The following is a 24,112-nucleotide window of genomic DNA, read 5'->3' as shown; positions in this document are numbered from 1 at the left end:
AGAGGATTTAGTATGCATGAGTGTGTGAGTGTTGAAATATGTATATTGTACAGTTATTTTTAAGATTATAAGATATATAGGATAAACTGAATTTCTGAATTACATCTCCGTCCAGTTGATGGCGGTAATACACTAAGCATGTAAACTGCCAGAAAACGCTATAGAAGAAGAAGTAGAAGAAGAAGAAGAAGAACTCTTAAACTACACACAGTGCAAGTATCTCGAAGTAATGGTTGCTAAGGCTATCAGAGCAAAGGGGTCTCTTGGTAAAAATGCACGCCACTCTTCAGAATTTTGTTTTAAAAATATAACAAACAAAAAGTTGATTCATGTTTGTCTGCTGTACTGCTTGTAGCCTGATAGTTTTTGCAGCTGTTAAAGTAAAATATCATCTTCCAGTTGGTGGCGGCAGTGCGTCAAAACATCTATTGCTAACCACCACTAAACAAGTAGAAGAAGAAAGAACAGACATTCCTGTCCACCCGCCAGGAAGAAGAAGGTAAACATACAATTGAAACGCCACATAATGCCAGCGTGAGAAAAACTATTTATTTGCTTGTAGTTATGTCAAGCTGTTCACGTGCCCCGTTAACTTTACCGCAGTGGGAAGGAGGCTGTCGGAAAATTCGTTTTATTTACTTAGCGAATCCAACATCGTTCAGGTTGAGCAGCTGTCTGCAGGTAAAATATTCTGATCTGATCGCGTAATTTGATTAAGATTTAGTTAAAGACAATATCTAAACTTTAAATCTGTGTTACAATTGTCAGACATACATTTTTATATTAAATGCAGTCAAATAACATAATTCCGTGTTTAATTTCCTTTATGCCAGGATCCAGTAATTCCACTGTATTTAGGAGCTGATCTCCTGTCCAATACTGACATCCGGGTGGAAAACCATCCCAGGTACCATGCCAAGTTTGCCAAGAAAGGACTTGCCACCAAAGTACACTTTTCCTCAGGTAAAATGTACAACTAATCATATTAAAGTTCAATGAAAATCTCAACACCAGGGCTATGGCAGTGTTGGCTATTATTATCTTACTTTTTTCTTTTTTTAACCTTTTTTATTGTTTGTTTGTTTGTTGCAGCATTCAGATTCCAGGGATTGAGGGTTCCTGCTGCAAATAACAGCTTGTGGTTTTACAGCATTCAAGGACTTTTCCGCTTAGCCTTTGAAATATACAATAAGCAAGAGCAGCTTGCAGTGTTGGAGAATTTCCAGGTACAAATGCATGCACATTCACCTGATGATGATAGATTATTTTCTACAGTTCTGGTTATAATTTTACGCAAACTAAAAAGTGAGCCATTTCTTTGAAACTATCTGAGTATCTTTCACCAAATATAAGTTGGGATATGTTTATATTTGAACATGTAAACATATGTGTTCAAATATATATATAAACATATATATTTAGAGAAAATCTGCAGTATCTTTAGATGTTAGTATTAAAAATAATTAAAAGCCCAAAATTATATTTATTTCATGATAGGAGTATGTACATTTCTTACAAGATGTGTTTGTGTAGATTCTCAGTTGTTTTGGATGTGACACTCCTAGGGAAGTGGACTTCTCGTTTCCTGAAGACGTTTCATGTCTCAGCCGGAAGACTTCTTCAGGGGTGAAACATCTTCAAGAAACAAGAAGAGCGGCTTCTGTTTCATTTGACTCTTACTGGACATGTGTAATATATAATTCAGATTGTCTTTTCATCGCAGAATGTTTGGAAATCACAGATGAATGAAAGCCCATTGGAAATGAATTACAGCCTCAATGTGCAGCTCGACATTCCAGCGACTCCAAGCGCGGCGGACAGAGATTTGGAAATACCTGGACACGATTTTAGCCAGGTCAACGGGAACGTCATGCATGCGTCTGCTGACACAGCTGATACAGCAGCAGATCATGATTATTGTACTTTCACCAAACAAAGCTGCCAAACTGAGCAGATCCATCCAGCTGTAGCGGCTCTCAGAGAAAAACTGCACCACTTGGACGACCAACTCCGCTCTCCCCCTCAAGGCCGCACAGATCGCCTGGAAACGATGTTGCTGCTCTTAGAGAGCATTGATCGATACATGAATGGGAGCCTAGATGAAAAGGATGCAACTGAAGCTGCGTTAGCACTGCTGAACGCTGAAGACTGGACTAAAGACTCGGTGTATTCAAGTTACATGCTTACTTATATAGGACGGTGGATCGGGCAGCAGTTTCACGCAGCCAACAGCAGCATCAGCCAGAAAGTGGAGAGTTTTAAAGTTCAGCACATCGAACAGATCAGCGATTTGCCACCTGCAGAGGAGCTGGCTGCAGAACTGTTTCCAGAAGCTATGCAGACTCTGCTGCTGCAATGGATGGGCTTGTGTGATGAGTCGACTGAAGGAAAGAGACGCAGCGAATATCCAATCCTGCTTCTTATTCTGGAGTTTGCGAACCATAACCTTATTACCGGTGTCGCTCACGTGCTCTACTCAACTCTTATATGTAAATGAGAGGATTTCCATAGAGCTACCAACAAAATACCTGCACAACTCTTATAGATGTCATGTTTGTGTGAAGCACTTCTGTCCAAAGAATAAATCATTTCCAGTCCTAAATTTGTGGGATCATTGTAGGTTATAGTTTGGTTTATAAACTGTCTATGAAAACATTTCAGTCATAGAAATACTTTACTATTGTTTATAATATAACTTGATTTTGGCAAAGCATAAGTTGCACCTATATGGTCTTTTTTTAAATCTTGCATCAAAGAATAGGAAGTAGTTTTCAAATATAAAATAGAGGCTCAGAACTGTTCCGCACCTCAAAGGACAATTTACCATTCACCCATGACATCTACGTAACTTTCAATGCCACATTATCAACTGAATGTGGTTTTGTAGGACACAAAGTGATACATGAAATCCTTTTCCAACACAAAATTTATTATATGAATGAGTGAAACATTTCAAACTCATTTCTATCCAAAGCAGTCCAGGAGACAAGTGTTTATAACCCATGATTGATTTCCCCCAATAAGAAGTGAAGATGGGGGATTCAGACAATGCTACCGTGTCCTTTGCTAAATGAATGTAAACAGCGTCAACTTAAACCACATCGTACTCTGACAACCACACATCAATATATTTGTTTTTCATAAAAAAGAATCACATTATTAAAAGGAAATATCTACTTCACCTTTGCATCCACCTGTCAAGATAATTCCTCCTTTTTGCCCGCAGACGGAAAGATTAATAAACGCCGAGACAAACTCAGCGTCTCACTATATACACATTACAATTCATGAGGCTTTTGTCTATAAATAATATACAGATTCAGAGCAACATCCATGCAAGCTCGAGGGCTGGCAATGAATTATGTGATGAGATGAGGACGAGTGCCGAGGTTTGGCACTAGATGGAATCCATCCCACGAGAGAAAGAGGAGGAAAAGCCGAGTCCCATTCCTCTCTGGGTGTGTGTCTGAGATCGAGCCATCTCGTACTGAACGTCGAGGTTCTTGAACATCTCCTCTTGCTTCTGAAGAGTCTTTAAGCCTTCATCGTTGAGGCGTTTGGTAGCTTCTGCATCATCCTCACCCTGCAAACACATGAAATATCCTGTTACTCTAAACTTAAAACTCAAAAAGTGGTTAAAATGTGAAAGAAAGTAAGAGGTTTACCTTAATGCCCATTAGCTTGCGAAATTTAACATTCTGGTCCTTGTTTCCAAAGTTTAGTTTCTCCCACAACTCAGCAGTTTGTGACTTTTCCTTAAAAATGACAAAAACCAAATATATGGTAAACAATCGCTGTCAAATATATTCACAAGTTTCCAGAAAAACAAACGTACCCCGTCCTTCTTCCCCTGCCATAGCATTTTCCTCTTTTTCTCCTGTTCTGCAAACTTCATGGGGTTGACAGCAGACGGGTTGTAGTAACTGGGCACAGCGATGCCAGTCTCTGCGAGGGTTTTGGCTTGAAGCGCTGCCATCTGTGCAGCCATGGCAATCTGAGGGGTGACCTGCGTCCCAGAGGCCAGAAGGGCGGCCACGTTCAGGGCAGGGTTCGAGGCGGCGGCCGCAGCAGCGGCTGCAATGGGGGCGGCCACAGCTGAGGACAGAACGATGAGCGTTAGCATCATAATCTGACCAGAACGATCAACATTGTAATAATACATCACCTGCAGCCATTTCCTCCTGTTGCTGCTGCTGTTTCTCCAACATTTCTTTCTCTTTCTGCTCCTGTAGTTTCTTGGCTCTCTCTAGTCTGGAAAGAAAAATATGAAAAAAACATTGACCTCATTTTTCTCTTGTTTAAATTAAATCACATGACTCTCGAGTCTGCATAAGAACTACACACACTGCAGCCTCAGAAAAAATTCTTGTGAATTTACATTCAATTAACAAAAACAATCCTTTACCTTCTGGCTAAAGCTTCTTGTGCGTCCATCGCTGTGTTTCGCCCACGGAAGACCAGAGGACTAATAGACCTGCTTAGACTCTTTTTGTGCACTTTCTCGACCCTCTTCTTTCGCTCCCTGAAGCAGTAATCAATGGAAAATTAGGATGAATAGTTTGGGCACCTCCACTCTTCTGTAAATTTGTAAAAGTTACAACAAATGATTTGATTTTATGACACTCGCCTGCTTTTGCTACGACTTCTGCTGTGGTGACGATGTTTGGTTCTGGAACCTGACCGAGACCGAGCTTTCTTCTTCCTGTCCCGGCTGCGTGATCTTGACCGCCGCTGATCCCTGCTTTTGCTGTGATGCCGTCTGCAGTAAATAAAAATAAACAAATTACTGTAAAGAAATCGTACACAAACACAAATCCAAGAGATTACACAAATACAGCCATAATTTTATTAGAGCTACCACTATTCTATTGATTATTTTGTTGACTACTCGGTTAACTGGATAGGTTACTTTAAACCTAAATCTGCCAAATCATATATGTAAAGAGCTGCTTACTTGTCAGTCGTACTAACCTCTCTCTTGAGTGTGACCTAGACAAGCTCCGCCCCCTCGAAGACTTCCTTTCCTTCCGCCTGGACCGGTCTTCTCCATTCTCTGCTGGATGTCTCTCCTGCTCTTGATGATCGTCTGATTTTCTGTGAGATTTTGATGGCTTCTCTGAATCCCTTTTTCGTGCCTGTTTTAAGAAGAAGTTGTCTCTTTCAGGAAAATAGTGCAACAAAAAGAGTTAGTACCATGGCTTAGAGCAAAGAGTTTGTAAAAAAAAAAAAAAAAAAAAATCTGACAAGACAAATTGACCTTGTCATTTCGAAACCCATCTTTAAAAAACAACAACATAATTCTCAGATTATGACTGTATTATAAGTGGGTATTTCTGAGTATGCGCTGTTTTGGCTGCGCTGATAAGGAGACCAAAGAATAGCAACAGTAACAAATGAAGCCAGCATTTCTGGAACTTTCTGCTAGATTTAATGATGTGCATGCAAATGTTAAATTCTGACTATCAAGGCAGAAACTTTGAATTAGTGTTAAAAATTCATCAGCAATTCAATGAAACCTAAACACTCTGAATTGGACCAACTTAGAGGTTAAAACAGGGATGGGCATCCAACTGGTTTTGTGTTTAAGTTTAAAGCATTTTGAGATTCAGTGAATGCCCATTCCTAGCTGCAAGAGATGACAAGAGTTAATGCCACTTTTTCTACAAACATTGTGAGACAAATAGGAGTTTGAATGGCAGATAGTTACCTGTCCCAGTAGTAGGCATATTATTTTGCTATGTCAGCAGGGTCCTCTGTTCAGTCTCTTCGTGCATTAGCACGCTGAGTATGATTTATTGTAGAAATGTTATCATGTGATCTCCACACAGGATTTAACAAAAATAAAAGGAAAAAAAAAGCTATTTTTCACCAATTTATATGTTTACAATAATCACAGATATCCAAGGACACAAGCTTCCTGCGATACATGTGAGCATTAAGAGGGCAAAAAAAATTTTTTTTTGACATAAGCCTGTAGTTTTTTTTTGTTCTGAGCTTCTCTATCATAAAAATGTTGAACTTAGGCACCAAATACTCACCATGACCTAAAACTAGCAACTATGGTGCTTTACAATCAAATTAAAAAAGTTTTTCATTAAATTAAATGAATATATTAATTACCTCTTTGCTCCTGCTCCGACTTCGTCTGTATTTTCTGTCACCTAGAAAAGACAGAACAGTTTTCCCAACTGATCAGAATATAAGTTATGGAACCCATTTGGCAACAACTGCATAACAATCCCACATACAAAAAGGCTCTGAGCGGAATAGACAACTGGCAGTATGTAACATGCTTACATAACAATATATTTTAAGTAACTTTTGGCATTTCAAAAACTTTACTGGTAATATTTTTGGAATCTAATGGCCAGCTGTGTAAAACCTTTCTAATAGAGACCATGTACCTTTTCTAAGCACTTACGTTTTCGGTCCCTGGAACGTGACCTTGACAGTGAATGGTGGTGTTTGGAGAATCGGGGAGACCTAGAAGATTCCATGCTGTGCTTTCTTCTGTGATGAACTGGGGAACTCGATCTGTTCAACTCTGCAGAGTCGTCGCTTGCCTGAAACAAATGGATTGATAAGTAAAACCAGCAGCAGATCAATCTATTTACATAGAATAGACTACAGAGTAATACAATAGCTTTAAGTGCTGACAGAACAGAAATAATGGCAGTACCGTAAATATTAAAGGGTTTGCTTTGCTCTTATCATTCTCTTTATTTTACTTGAGTTTTTCATCCTGTGATATTTTCAATAATTTAATAAACTTAACTACGCCCTCATCACTGTCTCACGCTAAATCTCACAATTTCAGTCTACTAACTCATCTGCAGAATAAGCATCTGCCAGATTCCACCAAAAATGGAAAATATTGGAACCATCAATTTGAACTCTTATTTATTTTTTTAAGATTAAGATTTGGACTTGACAGTGATTTATTTTAAAAAAAAGAACACATGCTGGACACAACTTTATTTTCATGCAGTTGATTTTCTGTTTCTGTTTGTTTAATTGAATAACAACAGCATTACAAGGGCCGTTAATAATTATTATATTAAACAAAAACGCAGAATATTTAACACATTATTGAAATAAAACTTTTTTTTAAAGTTTGGGTCACAACCTATCACACTTTTCCATCTGAATTTAGTGACATAACTCCAAACTTTCAGCCTTAAAAATTCAAACATTAAAATTTCAGGCTGCATACACAGTCTTGGTACCAATTTAGAGGTTTTTTTGGGTGCCCTTTGGATGAATTAATTTGTTTAGACAAACAATAACTTAAAAGAAACTGTCAACACCTATTTAATGACTGACAAATGTCCACATTTTAGTCCAATATCACACATTCACTAAAAATAAAAACCCATTATCTCAAAACACATCATGAACATATTACAGGTACTAAGCCTGTTCGAGCTAGCGGTACAGTGCGTATTTATTTAGACCTGAATGGCGTTTTATTAGGCTAACTTTACAGTTACAGCCAGAGCAATTACATATTTAAGTATACTACTCAAAGCTGTACATTTTAGCGTGTGTTAATTGGCTGTCTCGTTTAGTTTCAAAGCCGTAATTTGGGAAAGCGAAGTTAAATATGTGCTAACAGCTAATATTGTTTTTCTATAGCCAGTAGCCATGATGTCGCTAGGCTAACAACCATTGACCGTCGCCATCTTTAAGAAAAAAAATCTGCACCACATAGTACATTTTTACCAATATTTTTGTGAAAACCGCTTATGTTGAGCACATATTAATGTAGTTGACCTATTAGTACTTACCGACATAATCCGGGATCACCAATTTATATGGAATAAATCCGTTTTGAAGCCGTTCAACGCAAAACGAGAGAGGATTTTTACTTCCAGCCAGGTCGATGTGTTCCTCAGCTAGCTACTGTGCTAGGTTGCCAGTTTCTACCGTAAATATGCTTTCATTGCACTAAAATCGTCAGTGTTGTTAAAGAATGCATAGAAACGGTATCATTAGAAATGTTTAAAACATATGTTTGCAAGTAACATGGATATAAATATAATGTGTAGTTATTCCATTGACGAAACAAATAAAATAAGTCCTTAAAAAACCGCTGAACAGGTTTGTGCATTTGAGCACTAATGCCCTTTGACAGCAGTGTTTGACATAATACGTCTAATTAATTTTTATAATGCTGCTGTATGTCAAAGTAAACTGATTTAATAGAGAATGAAAAAGTATTGGATGTAATGAAAAAGTTACTTTTGTAAATACAACTATGTAAATCAAACCTGGCAACGCGGAATGGGCGCAATTGCTTTTTACCCTTCAATGATTTAAACAGGCTCGAATAAGCCTTCACATTAGTTGTATTTTTAAACGAATTCCGTTTGATATATTGGAATGTATGCATTAAATAAATTTAAAATTAAAGTCTGTGTCGTTGTGTGGACATTGAACGTATATCATTATTAAATAAGCATTGCTTTTCGTGAGCTGTTTGAGAAGATGCACCTGGAAGACAAAACGCAGGGTCAAAAAACAAAAGTGACTCCTAACGACTACACACCGACCCGCCAAATTCTAAAGCTAATGTTGTGGACTCGCGTTGATGCTGTATTTTAGCCTTAGAGATAACACGTACAGCGATCATTCGCCGCTAACGTCAACATATCCCATCGGATAAAAGACGACAGCTTTGATATGAACGCCTGCTCTTAATCGGTTTCAAAGTTTATCACTGAGGTTTGTTTCATCGTAAAGGTAGCGTCAACATTCACTTGGATTAGTAGAGGGTCAACTAGTGTACGGAACATTTCGAGACACATATTTATCTGTTTTTCATATTTTGTCAGTTTTAAGAAATGGCGACGTGGAGTGACGTTGAGCTCCTGACCAACGAGGACACAAACACAGTCCGCCTGGACAGTGTGTCAGGAGAGGAACATGGAAGCGGCTTGTATCAGGTTGACACTTTGGTCAAAATCTCCTCCTCCGATAAGGTAATTAGTGCAAATATTTGCATTACAAGAACTTGGGCATGATTTCTTCAAGTCCTTGTGCTTTGGTTGTTGTTTATCCACTTTTGACCAGGGGCGTAGCTAAGATTTTTGCTTCCCATCAAGAAGGGTTCCACTCATCCTAAACTGGATTTACGATTTGCTTTATTCATTAAATTTATTATTTGTAATTTTTGGAAGCTCGAAATATAAATCATATTGATCTTAATAAGGTTTTTAAGTCTTTAGTTGAACTGCCAAAACTCTGACTCTTCTACATTGCAGCCTACCATTTTTTGAGATGATTTATTAGAAATGCCTTTTGCAGGTTCCTGCAGACCCCAAGCTTTTGTCCTTTGGTGCTTCCAATTGGAGTATTGTTGTCATTGACAAGACGGTGATTCTATTTGATCAGAGCTATCAGACCATTCTTCTTCTTCTCCACTTTGGTAAATCATTGCTTGTTTTCTTTTACCAGATCAGTTAGCAAAAATTATAATTGTTCACTTTCTTTTGAATTTAAAGTTAAGTAACTGTCTCACCACATTTGGTGTTAAGGCCTTAAAAAGCAAAATGTCCAAATCAAAATGAGTAAGTTAGGACTCAAAGAAAACTATAAAGCCTGACTATAATTTGTTTTGTTTTTTAGAAACGGATGTGGATACCATTGATGTTTGCCTTGATGGACGATTTTTGGTGGTCTGTGAAAGAAATGGAAACCTTCATTTGATCTATGTTCCACACAAAAGAATCCTCTTTACCAGAGTATGGGAGTTTGCTTTTCTAATGTGGTTATTGAGTTGGAACATACTATACGTTATGGATTTACATTAAATATCACCATCTAATTTGAAAATGACGTTTTTATTTTTATATTTCTTCCTCAAAGGAACAACTGGAATTTGTCTTTTTGTCTTTCTCCTCTCAGTTTTTCTTTCTATGTTTTATCTCTGTGCTGCCTTGTGTTTGAAATTTGCAGGCTTTGGTTCAAAAACCATCCAGTGAAGACAAGAAAACCTACCGCTATCTCATCCTAAATGAGGACCAGACATCTTCTGGTAAGGTTTTTATACTATTTAGAGAAGAATCTGTAATAGACAGTGTGTATTTCTTGTAATTTTGTGAATATTTTGGCACTAAGTGAAGTGAGATATATATATATATATATATATATATATATATATATATATATATTTTATAACTAGAAATCTCAAATCTTGTTTCTCGTGACAGGGATGTACCATGTCTTTCTTCTTATTAAGGATGGGTTTTTCCACATTTCAAACCTCGCTTTGACAAAGATCGAGACAGGTATTGAATATTTATGTTGGATAATATACAGTGTTTATTTGGAGCCACTCTTTAAACACAGTAAACTATATTTTACCCTTTTACTATGCAAGCATGTAAAAGTATGGACGTCGGAGCTTTGAAAGAGGTGAGCTAAGGCCTTTATTCTCCATTATGCTACAAGATAATAATAAAAAAATAATAATTTAAATGACAGAAAAATAACAATCTCTCTTTCCCATATTCAGCTCCAGAGTCTCATCAGGGTAGACTTTTGCTCTACTGAAGATTACCACGATGAAGGCTGCAGTACAGCAGTGATCTTCAGTCTTGGCCTTGAAATCAATCTAATTATTGGGGTCAGTGTGCAAAAGAAGTGCTTGATTTACTCACTGTATCTGTGTATTGTCATTGGATTCATGCAAATAGAAGCAAAGTGAAATTTTTGAAAGTAAATTGAGAAACCCACTGTCATGTCAAAACTTGGCAGGGGGACAAAGAAAATATTGTGACTCACTGGAAGATGGATCCTGTTCAGGGAAAGATGTGCTTTGCTCAGTCCATCAACAACAGCCTAATTCCTGGTAAGGTGATTGTTTTGCAGAATCATGGTTTTTATTATAAAAGTTTTAAATTGTAAGCAAGTCAGCACAGTGCCTTGAAAAAGATGACTCTACAAATATTGACTACCAGGGACTAAACACCAGTTCATACCGCTTGTTTGAGATTTTTAATTGTGTCCGTGTAAAACCATGCATAACATTCTCTTGCTTTTCAATGATGCACCATAGTGTATTTGTCTGAACTATAAGTGCACACAAAAATATGCTGAAGTTTACGCTTAGAAAGTATGAAAAAGTTCAGTTTATAAATAAGTTTGCAAGGCGTTGCAGTGTGTGGTCTGTTAACGTGTTCAGAAGGAAACTACACTGAAGCTAGCTAAACTAGCTAACAGAAATGTCTGACACACAAGTAGAGGTGAAATGGTAATGAGCTTCTTGTTCTTACCTTGCGTCTTATTTTTACAGGTGTGAGAAAGCTGGTAGTGATGGAAAATCTGTTGTATATTTTGGACTCCGAGGTGAGTTCGATGTTGTAGGGTCTTTAACATTTGCTTCGCAGGCGGCAGATTCAATGTTTTACATTTATGTTGTAAATTTGCATCAGGATGTTCTGAGCGTTTGGGACCTGCATTTTCTTGTCATGATTCGCTGCTGGCCAGAGCTGGCCATTCACGACTTTGAACTAACCACGGAGTGTGGCTCTGCCTCCATGGTGATGTAAGTATGAGTCTGCCGTAATAAAGTCGTGCAACTCTCTCTACACATAGAGATGCGTCTCTGAAGTCCAACCTATTGTTTGTGTGCATAATCTTGGCCAATAAAGCAAATATGAATCTGAGTCTTTACGCCAAGCTGAATGTTTTCTATTGCTTGTTGCAGCCAAGACAAGAGCAGCATGAAGATGATTACTCTGACGAAGCAAGACAACAGTCAGGTCGCTGCACATTTCCCTCTGAACAAACTTGGAAAGCCAACTACCGACTGCTTTTCTGAAGATCTACTGCTTTTTACTTTTCAGATTAGCTCCCTTCAAATCAGATGTCTGCCCTCCATGAGTGTTTCCTACTCTCTTGACGTCTCCTCTGTGTCCTGTCTTGTCCAGATGAAAACAAACATGGTGAGCAAATCAAACCTTTACCAGGCATAACATAAGAGAACGCTGTACAATATCTATCAACGTTGCAATGAATTTTGTTTCCATCTAGGATACTATTTATTTGGTCGAGGGGATTTGTGAGAACCCGGAAAGGTGAGACGCTGTGTGTTGTTTTCAAAAAACGTCAGCCGTCGCTTGTATGTTTTTACAATGAAGTTTTATTTTTCTTAAATTCTCTCTGCACGTAGCCGAGGAGAGGCTGTAGCATCTGTTGTTGTCAGATGTTTCACTGAGGCTTTACCCGAGAACAGGTACCTAAGTATGATCTGATGGATTTCTGGGTGGACTGTGTGTTGTAACCCACAAGACTAATATTAGATCCGTGTTTTTCTTCCCTGTTTCTAGACTGAGCAGGCTTCTGCACAAACACATGTTTGAGGAGGCTGAAAAGTTTGCAATTACATTTGATCTTGATTTGGAGGTAAATACATCTGTTTTGTAAATTAAAGTAACAGCATTTCTGCTGTTACATTACAGCAGAAATGTATGTTACATTACAGCAGAAATTCTCCTCAAAACTCTAGAGTTTCTCTGGAGTTTGAGGAAGACGAGTCTGGAAGATATATTTCAAATATGTTTTGAGATATTGAAGAAATATACATACGGTTGACTGTTGCTTGTAATTATTATTTTTTTCCTTTCTTTGTTCAGTGGGAGTATTAGTAAAAGTAAATTTATTTAAAAATATGAATATATATGGAGATATCTGGGTTTTTTTAGTTTTACAAATGCAGTACTTAAAATACTAGTGCCCTGTTCAAAACAGAGTGAGTTTTATTCTTAAGAGAAAGTATCTGTGTATAAGGTGCTTTTGCTTTATTCATTCAGGTTCTGATTGTTTAGTTTTTTTGGGAATTTTCTTGTTATCGTGAACGCAATAATTGCAACAATATGCAATGATTAAAATTTCAAGTTCATCCAATCCTACTTTTAAGTGCAGATACTCCGCAGGATATGATGTTATGGGCTTATTTCCCCCTGGAAACCTTATCAGAGTGAATGTTATTTATGAAGTCTTTTAATACTAGGAGTTTTTAATACAAGTCTGGAGGACTATTGTGGTCAGTCAGTTGGAGAATTATGGAAATATCACCAGTTCAGCAGAACTTGTGGTAAAGGTCAACCTTTCTCCTTTACCAGCTCAGACAAAAAACCTGTAGAAAACATGTGAGGTAAGTCGAAAAGAAGAGAATAAATGAGAGGACTGGATGCTCAGAGTTCCTTCTCTCTGTGTCTCCCAACTTGATGCAGTGTTATAGGAAAGGACTAATAGTTTTACCTACTTACAGAAGAAGGTTGCACAAAGCATCGAATCAGGGTTTTGTTCCGTGTGACGTCATGCTACTGCAGCTGTCTTTTTATACTTGAGATTTGCATTTTTGCTTTGTTTGGTTTGCTGCTCTTATGAAGGTGGTTGTGAGCTGACGGTTTTATTTTTGTGCAGCTTGTGTACAAAGTGAAGCTTGACTTTGTGCTGGAGCAGTTGGCCTCGGCGTCAGTGGGTGGATACGGACAGGAAGTCTGGTCCGAACTCGTAGATGAGGCCAAGACAAACCTGATGAAAATCACAGTACGTTTTTTTTTTTTTTTTTTGACTCTGGTTTCTATCTAGATTATTTCAGTATATGAATGCTGACGCTAACAGAGGCTGTGTCTTTTTCTGCAGGATGAGCAGTATGTGGTGGACTATTGCCTCAAAGCTCCGTGGCCGACCTTTGACACCGCAGAGAAGATGCTAAACCACGCTGCCTCTCGATACGCCTCCTTACAGATCCAAGAGGCCTTGGCTCGACTGGCAACGTTCTGCAGCCTTCATGGAGTGGAAAACTTCAAGTAAAGTCAATATCTTATTGTCTTACCTCTTATATTTTGTCATAAAGTATGCATTTTATTTTGTGCACGGTTTGTTGCGTATTTCCTCCGTGTTACTTGGTGTGTTGCTCTGTCACCTACAGTGGGATCGCATGGATTGAGTTTCTGAACAGCACCGACATTCTGGGAGACGTTCTGACCCACCTGAGAGAGGGAGACATGAGGGGCGCACAGCTCCTGTGGCTGAGATACGAGGTAACACGAATAATTTGGGAAAAGGCTTTGTTCACGCAACAACAGCAGTACACTTCTAGCTGCACTTCTGAAGTCCTTTCGAGACGACAGTTCTGTGGACTCGATGTGTGATTCTGCAGGGACAGATCGCTCTGGAGTTTGAGGAGAAGAGTCTAGAAGCAGTTCTCTGTGCCATCCCAGAGGACCTGCCATCCCAAGACCTCTGTCCTTGGTTTAGGACAGTTTTTGTCCCTTTTGTGAGGAGAGTCCTTCCGAGAGGACAGGTGGAATGACTTCACTTTCAAATAAATAAAAAAAAGTGTGCCTTCCTTAGTGTATGAAGCTTATTCAAGTTAAATAATCTTTCTTGTAGAGAATCCTGGCTAAATGGCTCGAGCTGAAAGCAAGAAATCTGGAGTTAACTGAAAAGGTAAATTAGACGATCATTTCATTTAATTAAATAATGATTACTCTGACATATTGTTAGATTTTGGGTGTATCTTTAGTTACACTTGGTTATGAATTATTGCAGTAACTGTAGAAATTTCTCCAGATTTCTTAAGTTAATGGTATGAAAAAAGCGACTTATAATATGGATTAATTGTGATGAATTGAATGTTCCTTCAGGGGTCTTGGCCTCAGAATGGGCTGGATTTGGCCATTATTGGGCTTCCCTCTTTATGGACCTGGATGAAATACATTGTAAGAGACATTTTTATTGTATTTTCTTCACCCTGACGTACAAACTTATGGAATATAGTTGAATATTTATTTTTCTGCTAACCGTGTCTCTGAAGGATGACAGTGATTGTGCAAATGAGCTGCAGAGCCTCAAATCTCTTGTGTCCAACCTGCGTCAGCTGCTGGACCTTCACCAGAAGTACAGCTGCAGGCTGTCGCTCTCAGTCTTTGAAAAGGTTTGCTTGTTGTTGGAGATTTGCTCTTTCCAGGCTTAACAACGGATCATATCTTCTGTCGCTATTAAAGTTACGGCTCAGTTTGAACAGGGTTCAGTGGCAGTCTGAAAAACACAGGAATTTTTCAGTAAAAGTATTTTCCAGGTCTAGATAAGTTTGGATAAAGAAAATAAGTGTGGGAAAATATCTGTAGTTCCCGTTTTTATTCCTTATTGCATCTGTTTAGGCCTGCTTCCTTCCTTCTTTGTGTTTTCTAATTTTTTCGCTCCGTCATTGTGTTCTTCTTTCTTTTGTGTTTTCGTCCTTCCATGTTCCTACCTTTAATTCTAAGTATGTAACTCAGACTGGTAAATGTAAATCACTTTGTTTCTTATGTTTTGTAAATGCTTTAATAATGTTTTTCTGCGTAATTCAGTTGCTGCATATACTAAATGTTATTTATGAGGGTTTTTTCCCCCCATTAACAGGGAAGCAGGTTGAGTGTGGCGTTCTTCATGCTGGACAAAGTTCCAGCTCCAGAGCTGATTGCCGCCACAGTGGAAAGCAGCGTTCGGCCGTACGCCGAGGAGCACGCGCTTCCTTTTGACGAGTTACTGCTGCAGTACATCAAGGTAAAACGCCTCTACCAATAAACTCCATTTAAACCAAGATTAAATGTATATTCAGTTAAACAGATATTCTAACAAAAAAATAAATAAAAATACAACATTTATTTAATAAATGTAAAGCCTTATTAAAATACTTGAATTATTTAAAATCACACCAATTCTCCAGTGTCATATTTATTTATGATCCTTTTCTGCTGCATATATTCAAATTACATTTTACTTAGACAAAGCATCATCACAGCTGAAAAATATCCTTTCATATTTGACAATGCAAAGAACGTTTTTTATTAATTAATTCACACTTTTTTTTTATTAAATACATTTAGAAATTCAAAGAGGTGTGAACAGAGTCTGGAATTTGCCTTCATCATTTTCCAGGTCTGAATAAGTTAGAGAACAGAGATAGTTAAGTATGCAAAAATGTATGATTTAATTTACTTGTTAAATTTTCTACAAGTTTGCTATTGCTTAATAAATGCTGTGGTTTTTAATTGGCTTATGTTACACTCCTCAATTTCAATTTAATTCAGTTTGTTTATAGAACGCCAGATCACAACACGTCATCTCTAGGCCCTTTAAGAAAGAAAAAGTTATATTTGCTTAATTATTCATCTTTGAGTTTACATTTTATCCATTTGTGTTTTGCTTTTTAACTTGCTGACTGTTTGCACATTGTTGTTTTTCCTCTCATAACAACTTTAAATCTGTTGATTGGTTGAGCTGCAATTTCACAGTCGACCAAAATGCCAGACCAAGCACTGCTATTTTCTGAGATACAAAATAAAAGTAATAAAGTTCACAAACTTTGCCTTTTTAGACTAAGATTATGCCAAATCTTAGTCTAAAATGCCAAAAGTTTTAGATTTTGAAATAGAGTTGATCTAAATTAGTCCATAAAATCATTGGCCAAAAACCACAGCCTTTATCAGATGATAATTTCAGCATTGTGTTATTTCAGTATTTGTGGAACCTTAAGACAAAAAGTCTCCAGTATTATTGCAGCTGGTTCAAAGGTGAAATATCCAGAATTTTATAAAAACAAACAAAAAAAATCCAGATTTGAATCATGAAATGTAGAAGCAAATATATGGTAACTTCTTCCTGAGCTAAATGTTTCTATTGTCATTAAGTGCCCTTTCTGCTGTGCTTTTCTCCAGGAGCTGCTGCAACGCTGCAGTTCTCAGACCACAACCCTTTTCACTGGATGGGAAGGCAAAGCAGTGGCTGTGCTCAGCTGCATGACTGACACTGATGTGAGTTAAACACATCATATACATCACAATGCACATCTAACTTCATTATATTAGATGGAAGACCATCAGCTGTAGCAGCAGAAAAAACGAATACAGACAGAAGAAAGTCTGAAGTTGTAAAATCTGCTCCCAGCTGAAGGTGGATGCTGTATTGGAGATCATGCAGAAAGCCGTGGTGCCCTGGAGCAACATGGTGGAGAGGCTTGTGCAGCAATACCTGGAGATGGATGGACCAAAGTGTGTTTGTAAAACCCTCACTTCTAGACATTTCTCTCAAAATAAAATCCCCAATAAATTTAGATTCAACAGTTTTTTCATTTGTTTTTCAGACAGGAGCTTTTGAAGGAGAGCTACCGCCTGATGGAGATTCGGAAGCTTCTCCGTGGCTACGGCATCCGCAATTTCAACCTCTCCAACGGCACTCAAGTTCTGGTAATAACAGATTAATTAACATTACGAGGCGCCTCTGCCTTATACCACCAATAAGCAGCTGCTGTCTGTTGACTTGTTTTCTGCAGTCACTGATTCGATACATCCTGAAGCAAGACTTGCCCATGTCTTTAGAGGACTCCCTGACATTAGCAGCAGCATACAAGCTGCCGACAACACAGATAAATTACCTGTATCTCACCCAGTTGATAGGCCAAGGCAAGGTGAGCTAAAACACAAGTTTTTTTTTGTTTTTGTTTGTTTTTTTGTTTTTTTTTTATCTATGTGCGTTTCTGCGGAGTTTGGATAAAGTCTCATGTGCCGCTTTCAGACCGAGGAAGTCCTGACTGTCCTCAAGAGGCTGTCTTCTGCAGAGGCGGAGTGTGTGATTGAGCGTCTCACGTCGTGGGCTCGGCTGCAGCTGGAGGATAAAGTCCACATATCTGATGAGGTGGGAGGAGGAGAGGAGTTATGCATTTACTTTTGATTAATATTTCCATCTATATTTATGAGACCTTGGTTGGCTGTTTAAAATGATCCATAAACAACACACGCACAAGCGCTGATGGACAAGCGCCCCCTTTAAACGTGGGAAAAATCTGAAACAGAAGGACATTAAAAAAAAACCTTACATTATGCATATGATCACTGTTTCCATTAAATTAACTCGATGTTCTGTTTTCATGTCTTTACCAGCACAAGAAACACCAGATGGCCGTAGCTCAGGTGATGGTGGAGGCTCTAAAATATCAGCATTTCATTCAGAAACGTAAGTGTTACAGACAATGTCATTTGGATACACTTGGATCTAAAAGAAAATTGAGTGTCATGAACAAGTTGGAGACATTTTGAAACTCATATAGATTCAGTAGACAAAGCTGAAGTGTTTCAAACATTTATTTCTTGTAATTTTGTTGATTATGGATCACAGATAACAAACATTTCAGTGTCTTGGAAATATAGAGCTTTGTGAAAAAGTTAACTAAACTTAAGATTTTTTAACTCCACTGCACACCAGCATGATTGTGATAAAGTATGTATATGTATCAACATTTAATATGATGATCACATGATTAAACAGAAGCTCTGTAGCTTATGGCAGCCATAATGGAGGACCCTGTTTTAACCCGTAGATCCAGGCTGCTCTTCATACTTTTATCCACCAGATGCCTCTAAAGTTATTTACTGAAAACTTCCAGCCAGTTACATTTTTTCTAAACACGTTTCAGAGAGTTTCATTTGGCAAATAGTTCAAAGAATAAACCAGAGTCTGATATGAAAAACTCGCACATTACATCTCTGTTCAAACACAATCACAGCTAAAGATGTGAAAATATAGTCCCACCACCCATAAGGATTTCCTATGTTGCTTTTACATTTTAATCAGACAAAAACAACCTGAGTAAATGCATGACTGTACAATAAAATCCAACTAAAATGCTGCAGAATGACCATAAAAAGGAATTTCATCCTCAAAAATCCAGCGATGTGGCTGAATTAAAACAGTTCTGTGGAAAAATAGATAAAATTCCTCCACAATGATGTAAAAAAAACTCTTTAATCATCATAAGTTAAATAAAAATGCTTGATGGCAGTTTTTGCCCCCAGTGATGTCACAACCTTTTTATTACATTTATGGAGCAGTCACTTTTTTCATATGTAGCCGGGTTGGTTTGGATTGATTTTTTTTTTTTTAAACTCTAACTAAATTAATTCATCAATTTGAAATGGCATTTTACTTTTACTCTAGATATTTTTTCTTGTCTAATAAAAGCGAAATGTGAATCTTTAAGAGGCCAAATAGTTTCTTTTTTACAGATCCTTAGGTTGTAGCCATGGATTTAATTATCGTTACCTTGTTTAATTATCGTCTATTTTCTGGATATTTTCGGTTCCAACAGTCGTAGAGATCTGCAACATGCACAGAAAGGTTGTTATAAATTCACACCTAAACTACCCAGACTTAATGCCAGCTTTTTTTTTTTTTTTTGTTCTTTGCAGACAATGCTCTTAAAAGCATAGAGTGCGACTCCAACCTCATCATGTTCAAGGCGATCTCACACCTGCAGGTGACGCTCATTATCTGGTGTGTTTCTTAATGAAATTTCAACTTTTAAGTTGTAACTTGCTGCCTCTCTACCTGATTCCTCAGGAGGATTTTGATGTTTTCTTCACCCCTTCCAACTACGAAGATCCAAACATCAGAAAGCAAATCCAGGATCATCACATCACGGCGTACGAAAACACGCGAGCTCGCCGCTCGTCAAAGGGGAAGGCTCTGTCGGCTCCGGTTGTGGCGAATGATCCCGACGGGAAGACCAAGACCATCTCCACAGAAGCCGGGTTACGGCGGCTCGGGCGGCAGCTGCAGCGCACCGAACAGGAACTGTGGTCTGACCTCGGCCTGCGGGCGCTGAGGGTGGGGAAGGTGGAGAAGGCCCTGAAGATCCTCAGGTTGGCATGCCAGACGGCTTTCCTGTGGATGATCAAAACTCTGTTCAAGCAGTGAGGATCTCATGACATTATTGTTTGTTTTTTGTTTGTGTCTTCAGTGAGTTGTATGAGCACCACTCCAACAGCAACACGGGGAAGGTTTTGTTCACCGCTGCCAAGACGTTGTGCCAGATGCTGCAGGCGGATGTTCCCATGGTGATTCCTGAAGGCATGGATTTGCCTGCAGTCATCCACAATCTGGCCTGCCAAGCCATCACTTTGTGCAACTCTGGTAAACAACTGAATGTAAATTTTTCCTACTGGTCAACAGGGTTTTGTGTTTGGAAAAAATCTATCTTTATTCTCACTGGAGCTGAATTTTATGTCACTTTCTGCCTAACATGCATTCATTGTTTATCTCCTTTTTGTGTGTGTTTCAGATGCATATTTATAATGTAAAGAGCTTTCGTACAAAAAAATAAAAAAAATCCTAATGTAAATTAAAAATACAGCATGCTTTATGATTATTTTCAATTTTATGTTTCAAATTCCCAGAGGATAAATAAATAATTTTTTCCAGATTTGCTGCTGGACTGCCTGGAGCTTTGCAAGTGCACACGGATCGCCATGGATGTGTATCATCAGTGTCAACTGTCGGATGACTACGGTTTCATCGCCAAGGTCAGCAGTGTTGCTAGACACAGTGGCCTGCAGAAGTATTCATAAGCCTTGAAGCTTATGAAAGCTTTTCACACTTTGACACGTTGCAACCACAAGCTTCAGTGCGTTTGTTGAGATTTTGTGTAGCATAGACTAACATGAGCATAATTGTGCTGAAGATAAATATTTCAAGTTAATTTTGCAAATACAATTCTGAATAGTGTGGGAGATCCGTGTGAGATTCGAAGACTTTGAATGCTTTTGGAAGGGACTATTCTTAGACAATTCAGTTTGCTAAATTTGCCCTGGTAATGTGTGCAGTAAGTTAAAGTCACTCTGGTTTATCACAAATAATTTGATGTGAATACCTGAAAAAAAAGAATCTGGTTTGGATTTATTTATTTAAACAACAAAATAATCAGGAAGTTAATTTAAATGCTTTCAACTGATTAATCTTTTCCTAATTTTGCGATGTTGCAGGACTTGAGTTTGGAGGCGGGAAAAGATTCATACTCTCAGTGGAGCTTTCAGGATGTTTTTAATGAAGACTGCATTGTTTTGGATCCGGTGTCAGTTCTTCCTGTACAGTATGAAATCACCAACTGCCTGTTGCCTATTCCCCAGGGTAAAAAAACAAACCACATTTATCTCCTAGCATAGTTTCGCTCTGATTGCGCAGCTCTGATATGTTGTTATTCTTGCAGATATTAAACTATTTCCGTTGGATTGTTCCTGTCTGTCACATTGCTCATTTGAAGACGGTAGGTGTTTTTCTTTTATTAATCTTTTTTCCCTCCCTAAAATAAATACATTAACCTTGACTCTAACTTGGCCTATTTAAAGGTTCAAACTACCTGCAGACCCTCCTCGGCCCGCTGACCAGCATGCTGCAGATGCTGCAGGAGTGCAGTCAGCTGGAGTTGGCTCTCAGAGAGCTGGTCAACTCATACGGTAGCTGTCTGCAGCATGTCACCTCAAATGTTATGGACACAAAGCTAAGTGTGCAGGTAGGACTGACCTGTGCTGTGTTTCTTGCATAATTGTCCCATTTTTCTGTGTTTTTGAAACTAAATGACTCTTTGAGTTCCATAGTTTTACATCAGATTCTTAAGTGCTTTAAAGCATTTAAGAAGGGTGAAACTTTCTACTTAAAATATAACCACTAATTGTTCTCCAAGTCAGGCTCTACCAGCAAATATAGATTTTTTTTCCTCCCCATTTACAATAAAGCATGAAAGTTGTTCATATTTCTCATCGATTTGTTTGTCACTTGTTTCTATTAGCAGGATTTGGAACAATTAAAACCAGATTGTGATCGTCCCTGAAAGCTCAACAATATCTATTAAATTCACTTAACCAGTTACATTAGAATAGAAATATGAGCTGCAGACTCAAAAATGTATATTTTTGTGGTGTTTATTACTGCAATGTTTTTTAAATTGATCTCGACTTTAAATATTTTACTACATACAATCAGACTATCCATTCAGCCCTGCTTAGACTGAGCGTGTTATAATTATGACGTGATAGTTCATTCATTCACTCATCCATAGAGATCCAGAGATTTTTCTATTTGATTTGATTGATTTATTTCAAACAGGTTTTTAAAAATAAGAAATAAAGCAATCAGTAGGATAGAGAAAACATGTGCAGACATAAGTGTAAAATTATGTAAGTTTCTAGATTTAATACATCTGAATGCCATCCTTCAAATAACAAAATGTTACATTCTCATCCATTTTACCTTCTACAAATTATTATTTTCTATTTGTGATGTTGAGATAAATACAGAGCATTATTCACACGGTTAAAAGAGTTACTTGAACTGTATTCATTCTCAGCTTTATGATACCCACAACCTTAAGAAGTACAACGTGTGTCTGAACGATGTCAGGAAAGCAACAGTATCCACTCTGAACGCTGTGGCTGCCGGCCTTCTGAACAAGGTGAGCCACGCTTATTTTCCTGAAATTGTAGCTCGAAATATTCAGTATTTTAGGCCGTTTTACGTTCATGATGTATTTTTCTTCTTTGGGGCTGCAGGTGTTCAACTGGAGAGTGGTTGATTGTGATTTGGCGATTGGTCTTTGTACACTCCTACCCAAAGCAGAAGTCTTCAAAATATTGTGGAAAGTCATTGACAACACCTGGCAAAACTATGACAAAATCCTGGTAGGCAGGATTACCAAACACATTTGGTTAATATTTGTGTCCCTGGTGTCTACAGAAAGTGCTTCTGTGTGTGTGTGCGGGTTGATTATTCCAGGCGGTGGCGAAGATTGGGGCCGATCTCTGTAGTTTATACAATGAACCAGAGGAGCAGAAGAAGTTTGTGTCAGTCATCACCGACGCGGAGTGGGGAGTCAAGCTTGGAAAATTAGAGGTAATGCTGTTCTTCCTCCAGCTTCGGTGACGCTGCCTTCTTATAAGACAAATCACGTTCCTATACGTCCTCCTCTTCCTCAGATCTCCATCCAGCCGGTGTTTCGTCAGCGTCCGGAGTTGAAGAGCTGTCTGATCCCCGAAATGGTGAAGAACAGGAAGATCACCCCCGACATTATCCTCCAGTATTGCAGGTGAGACACCCGCCTCCTCTTAATTGTCCTTCAAAAGACTTTTTTTTAATCTATTTATTGCTGTTTGGGTCCCTCTGTCTAAAAAAAATGACCCCTCTGTGTCTCTGCAGTACTTTTGGTCTGGACCGTGATCGTGTGATCAACCAGTACATCACCACCTTGCTGCTGCTGCAAGAGGACGAAGGCGGCAGCGCAGCTGCAGCGGGTGCATCGGGCTCCGGCCTGGATGAGGAGCAGCCACTGTGTGATGAAGAGGCTTTGGAACGGATCCTGCAGATCATCCCCATGCTGAGCAGCCCCAGCGAGCTCACCGCCAGTCTCTGCGCTGCCCTGTTTAAGGTAACAGTGCTGCACTTTAATTGTGTTCAAAGACATTATGGTTTCTCACTTGAAACTATTTTATACTACTTGCACATGAATCTTCTAAGTCCTTTCATTGAACAAGAAAGGTCTTTTTTTTAATAGTTTACTGGAGGTTAAACAAAATGTCTCTGTCTTTCAAACAGCTCAGCCCGTACAACTACGAGCGGATCGGAGTGGTGCTGAAGATCATACAGGTTGCAGATGAGTATGTGGCCGCCTTCTCCCTCAGTCAGGTGAAAGCAAAGACTCTCTTCCATCTTTATAATTTAAGCCTGATTTTCCTCTGGGATCAGGAGTTTTAAATGTGACCATTTTATTTTCATTTCAAAGGCGATGGGCCTCCTTCAGCACCTGAAGTCCTACAAGAGAGTTTCTCCTCCCTCGGATGTGGAGAACACGTATCTTCTGGAAAACAGTCTCATGCCGAACCCCTTGTCCAGTAGCAGGCTGCCTTTCCACCTGCTCATGCAGACCAAACACTTCTGGAAAATTATCTGTGAGTTGACCTCTTCACCCTCTGTTTTAATTACTTTATCTGATAATGAGTCATTTAAGCCAGACGTGACGATGCTTAACTCTCAACTGAAGGGAAACTGAAGCTGCATTTGTCGTCTGTTTTGTGGTATTTAAATCCTTAGTTAGAAAAATGTCTGAATAGATTCTCTGCAGATAAATTCTGACTCCTCTTTGTGTTTTATTTTTTGTAAATGAAGTGTTTTTTCTGCTTACAGCCCCTGAGCTGAATGAGGAAACGTTCCCGACTCTTCTGCTGATCAGCAAACTGATGAAGGTTGGTTTCCATCTGAAGTTTAACTGAAAACAATCCATCCGTCAATTATT

General features: G+C 38.5%; 3 protein-coding genes across 6 annotated transcripts in view; 2 read left to right on the top strand and 1 right to left on the bottom strand.

Annotated features, from left to right (window-relative positions):
* Nucleotides 1-229: 229 nt before the first annotated feature.
* On the top strand, nucleotides 230-2,602 carry LOC103470258 (uncharacterized). The gene is made up of 6 exons (XM_008418566.3): nucleotides 230-258; nucleotides 454-499; nucleotides 604-681; nucleotides 834-963; nucleotides 1,093-1,226; nucleotides 1,724-2,602. The coding sequence occupies exons 1-6, from the start codon at nucleotides 230-232 to the stop codon at nucleotides 2,495-2,497; spliced, it is 1,191 nt and encodes a 396-aa protein (XP_008416788.3). The 3' UTR covers nucleotides 2,498-2,602.
* A 306-nt stretch (nucleotides 2,603-2,908) lies between these two features.
* On the bottom strand, nucleotides 2,909-7,944 carry rsrc2 (arginine/serine-rich coiled-coil 2). The gene is made up of 10 exons (XM_008418567.3): nucleotides 7,788-7,944; nucleotides 6,422-6,563; nucleotides 6,121-6,161; nucleotides 4,972-5,135; nucleotides 4,628-4,759; nucleotides 4,406-4,522; nucleotides 4,166-4,251; nucleotides 3,836-4,095; nucleotides 3,666-3,755; nucleotides 2,909-3,583 (listed from the first exon to the last, which is right to left on the bottom strand). Exons 1-10 carry the CDS (start codon nucleotides 7,791-7,793, stop codon nucleotides 3,398-3,400), a joined length of 1,224 nt encoding a protein of 407 aa, XP_008416789.1. The 5' UTR covers nucleotides 7,794-7,944; the 3' UTR covers nucleotides 2,909-3,397.
* Nucleotides 7,945-8,005: 61 nt separating this feature from the next.
* The window catches only part of kntc1 (kinetochore associated 1), a 43,492-nt gene continuing 27,385 nt past the window's right edge, over nucleotides 8,006-24,112 (top strand). For 2 of the 4 annotated variants that reach the window (XR_014088923.1, XR_014088922.1), the window contains exons 1-45: nucleotides 8,006-8,724; nucleotides 8,835-8,981; nucleotides 9,307-9,427; nucleotides 9,628-9,743; nucleotides 9,958-10,036; nucleotides 10,212-10,289; nucleotides 10,382-10,416; nucleotides 10,517-10,627; nucleotides 10,759-10,852; nucleotides 11,297-11,349; nucleotides 11,436-11,548; nucleotides 11,711-11,765; nucleotides 11,850-11,948; nucleotides 12,037-12,080; nucleotides 12,176-12,238; nucleotides 12,333-12,408; nucleotides 13,432-13,557; nucleotides 13,654-13,820; nucleotides 13,943-14,054; nucleotides 14,174-14,317; nucleotides 14,407-14,463; nucleotides 14,661-14,735; nucleotides 14,831-14,950; nucleotides 15,418-15,561; nucleotides 16,716-16,811; nucleotides 16,945-17,048; nucleotides 17,141-17,243; nucleotides 17,330-17,464; nucleotides 17,572-17,691; nucleotides 17,937-18,009; nucleotides 19,242-19,309; nucleotides 19,393-19,694; nucleotides 19,793-19,965; nucleotides 20,254-20,354; nucleotides 20,814-20,958; nucleotides 21,038-21,094; nucleotides 21,177-21,340; nucleotides 22,175-22,279; nucleotides 22,377-22,505; nucleotides 22,600-22,716; nucleotides 22,800-22,909; nucleotides 23,020-23,248; nucleotides 23,416-23,505; nucleotides 23,603-23,768; nucleotides 24,004-24,062. Coding sequence is in view for 2 of the 4 variants with exons in the window: in XM_008418568.3 (XP_008416790.2) it covers nucleotides 8,844-8,981; nucleotides 9,307-9,427; nucleotides 9,628-9,743; nucleotides 9,958-10,036; nucleotides 10,212-10,289; nucleotides 10,382-10,416; nucleotides 10,517-10,627; nucleotides 10,759-10,852; nucleotides 11,297-11,349; nucleotides 11,436-11,548; nucleotides 11,711-11,765; nucleotides 11,850-11,948; nucleotides 12,037-12,080; nucleotides 12,176-12,238; nucleotides 12,333-12,408; nucleotides 13,432-13,557; nucleotides 13,654-13,820; nucleotides 13,943-14,054; nucleotides 14,174-14,317; nucleotides 14,407-14,463; nucleotides 14,661-14,735; nucleotides 14,831-14,950; nucleotides 15,418-15,561; nucleotides 16,716-16,811; nucleotides 16,945-17,048; nucleotides 17,141-17,243; nucleotides 17,330-17,464; nucleotides 17,572-17,691; nucleotides 17,937-18,009; nucleotides 19,242-19,309; nucleotides 19,393-19,694; nucleotides 19,793-19,965; nucleotides 20,254-20,354; nucleotides 20,814-20,958; nucleotides 21,038-21,094; nucleotides 21,177-21,340; nucleotides 22,175-22,279; nucleotides 22,377-22,505; nucleotides 22,600-22,716; nucleotides 22,800-22,909; nucleotides 23,020-23,248; nucleotides 23,416-23,505; nucleotides 23,603-23,768; nucleotides 24,004-24,062 (4,866 nt within the window). In the remaining 2 variants the exon portion in view is untranslated. Of the gene's footprint in view, nucleotides 8,743-8,834; nucleotides 8,982-9,306; nucleotides 9,428-9,627; nucleotides 9,744-9,957; nucleotides 10,037-10,211; nucleotides 10,290-10,381; nucleotides 10,417-10,516; nucleotides 10,628-10,758; nucleotides 10,853-11,296; nucleotides 11,350-11,435; nucleotides 11,549-11,710; nucleotides 11,766-11,849; nucleotides 11,949-12,036; nucleotides 12,081-12,175; nucleotides 12,239-12,332; nucleotides 12,409-13,431; nucleotides 13,558-13,653; nucleotides 13,821-13,942; nucleotides 14,055-14,173; nucleotides 14,318-14,406; nucleotides 14,464-14,660; nucleotides 14,736-14,830; nucleotides 14,951-15,417; nucleotides 15,562-16,715; nucleotides 16,812-16,944; nucleotides 17,049-17,140; nucleotides 17,244-17,329; nucleotides 17,465-17,571; nucleotides 17,692-17,936; nucleotides 18,010-19,241; nucleotides 19,310-19,392; nucleotides 19,695-19,792; nucleotides 19,966-20,253; nucleotides 20,355-20,813; nucleotides 20,959-21,037; nucleotides 21,095-21,176; nucleotides 21,341-22,174; nucleotides 22,280-22,376; nucleotides 22,506-22,599; nucleotides 22,717-22,799; nucleotides 22,910-23,019; nucleotides 23,249-23,415; nucleotides 23,506-23,602; nucleotides 23,769-24,003; nucleotides 24,063-24,112 lie in introns of all 4 variants that reach the window. The other 2 variants (XM_008418568.3, XM_008418569.3) reach the window with 2 other exon arrangements.

This window comes from Poecilia reticulata, chromosome 9, assembly GCF_904066995.2.
Source record: "Poecilia reticulata chromosome 9, P_reticulata-male-v2, whole genome shotgun sequence".
NCBI lineage: Eukaryota > Metazoa > Chordata > Actinopteri > Cyprinodontiformes > Poeciliidae > Poecilia > Poecilia reticulata.
The sequence above is the reverse complement of the archived record's forward strand: the minus strand, read 5'-3'. Positions and strand labels throughout refer to the sequence as shown.

Coding starts and splice junctions, on each gene's coding strand:
- rsrc2 (XM_008418567.3), bottom strand. Junction 6,162..6,421: donor ACGTTCCAGGGACCGAAAAC/GTAAGTGCTTAG, acceptor TGTCTTTTCTAG/GTGACAGAAAATACAGACGA. Junction 5,136..6,120: donor GTCGGAGCAGGAGCAAAGAG/GTAATTAATATA, acceptor TTCTTAAAACAG/GCACGAAAAAGGGATTCAGA.
- LOC103470258 (XM_008418566.3), top strand. CDS start 230: ATGGTTGCTAAGGCTATCAGAGCAAAGGG. Junction 682..833: donor GGTTGAGCAGCTGTCTGCAG/GTAAAATATTCT, acceptor CCTTTATGCCAG/GATCCAGTAATTCCACTGTA. Junction 964..1,092: donor CAAAGTACACTTTTCCTCAG/GTAAAATGTACA, acceptor TGTTTGTTGCAG/CATTCAGATTCCAGGGATTG.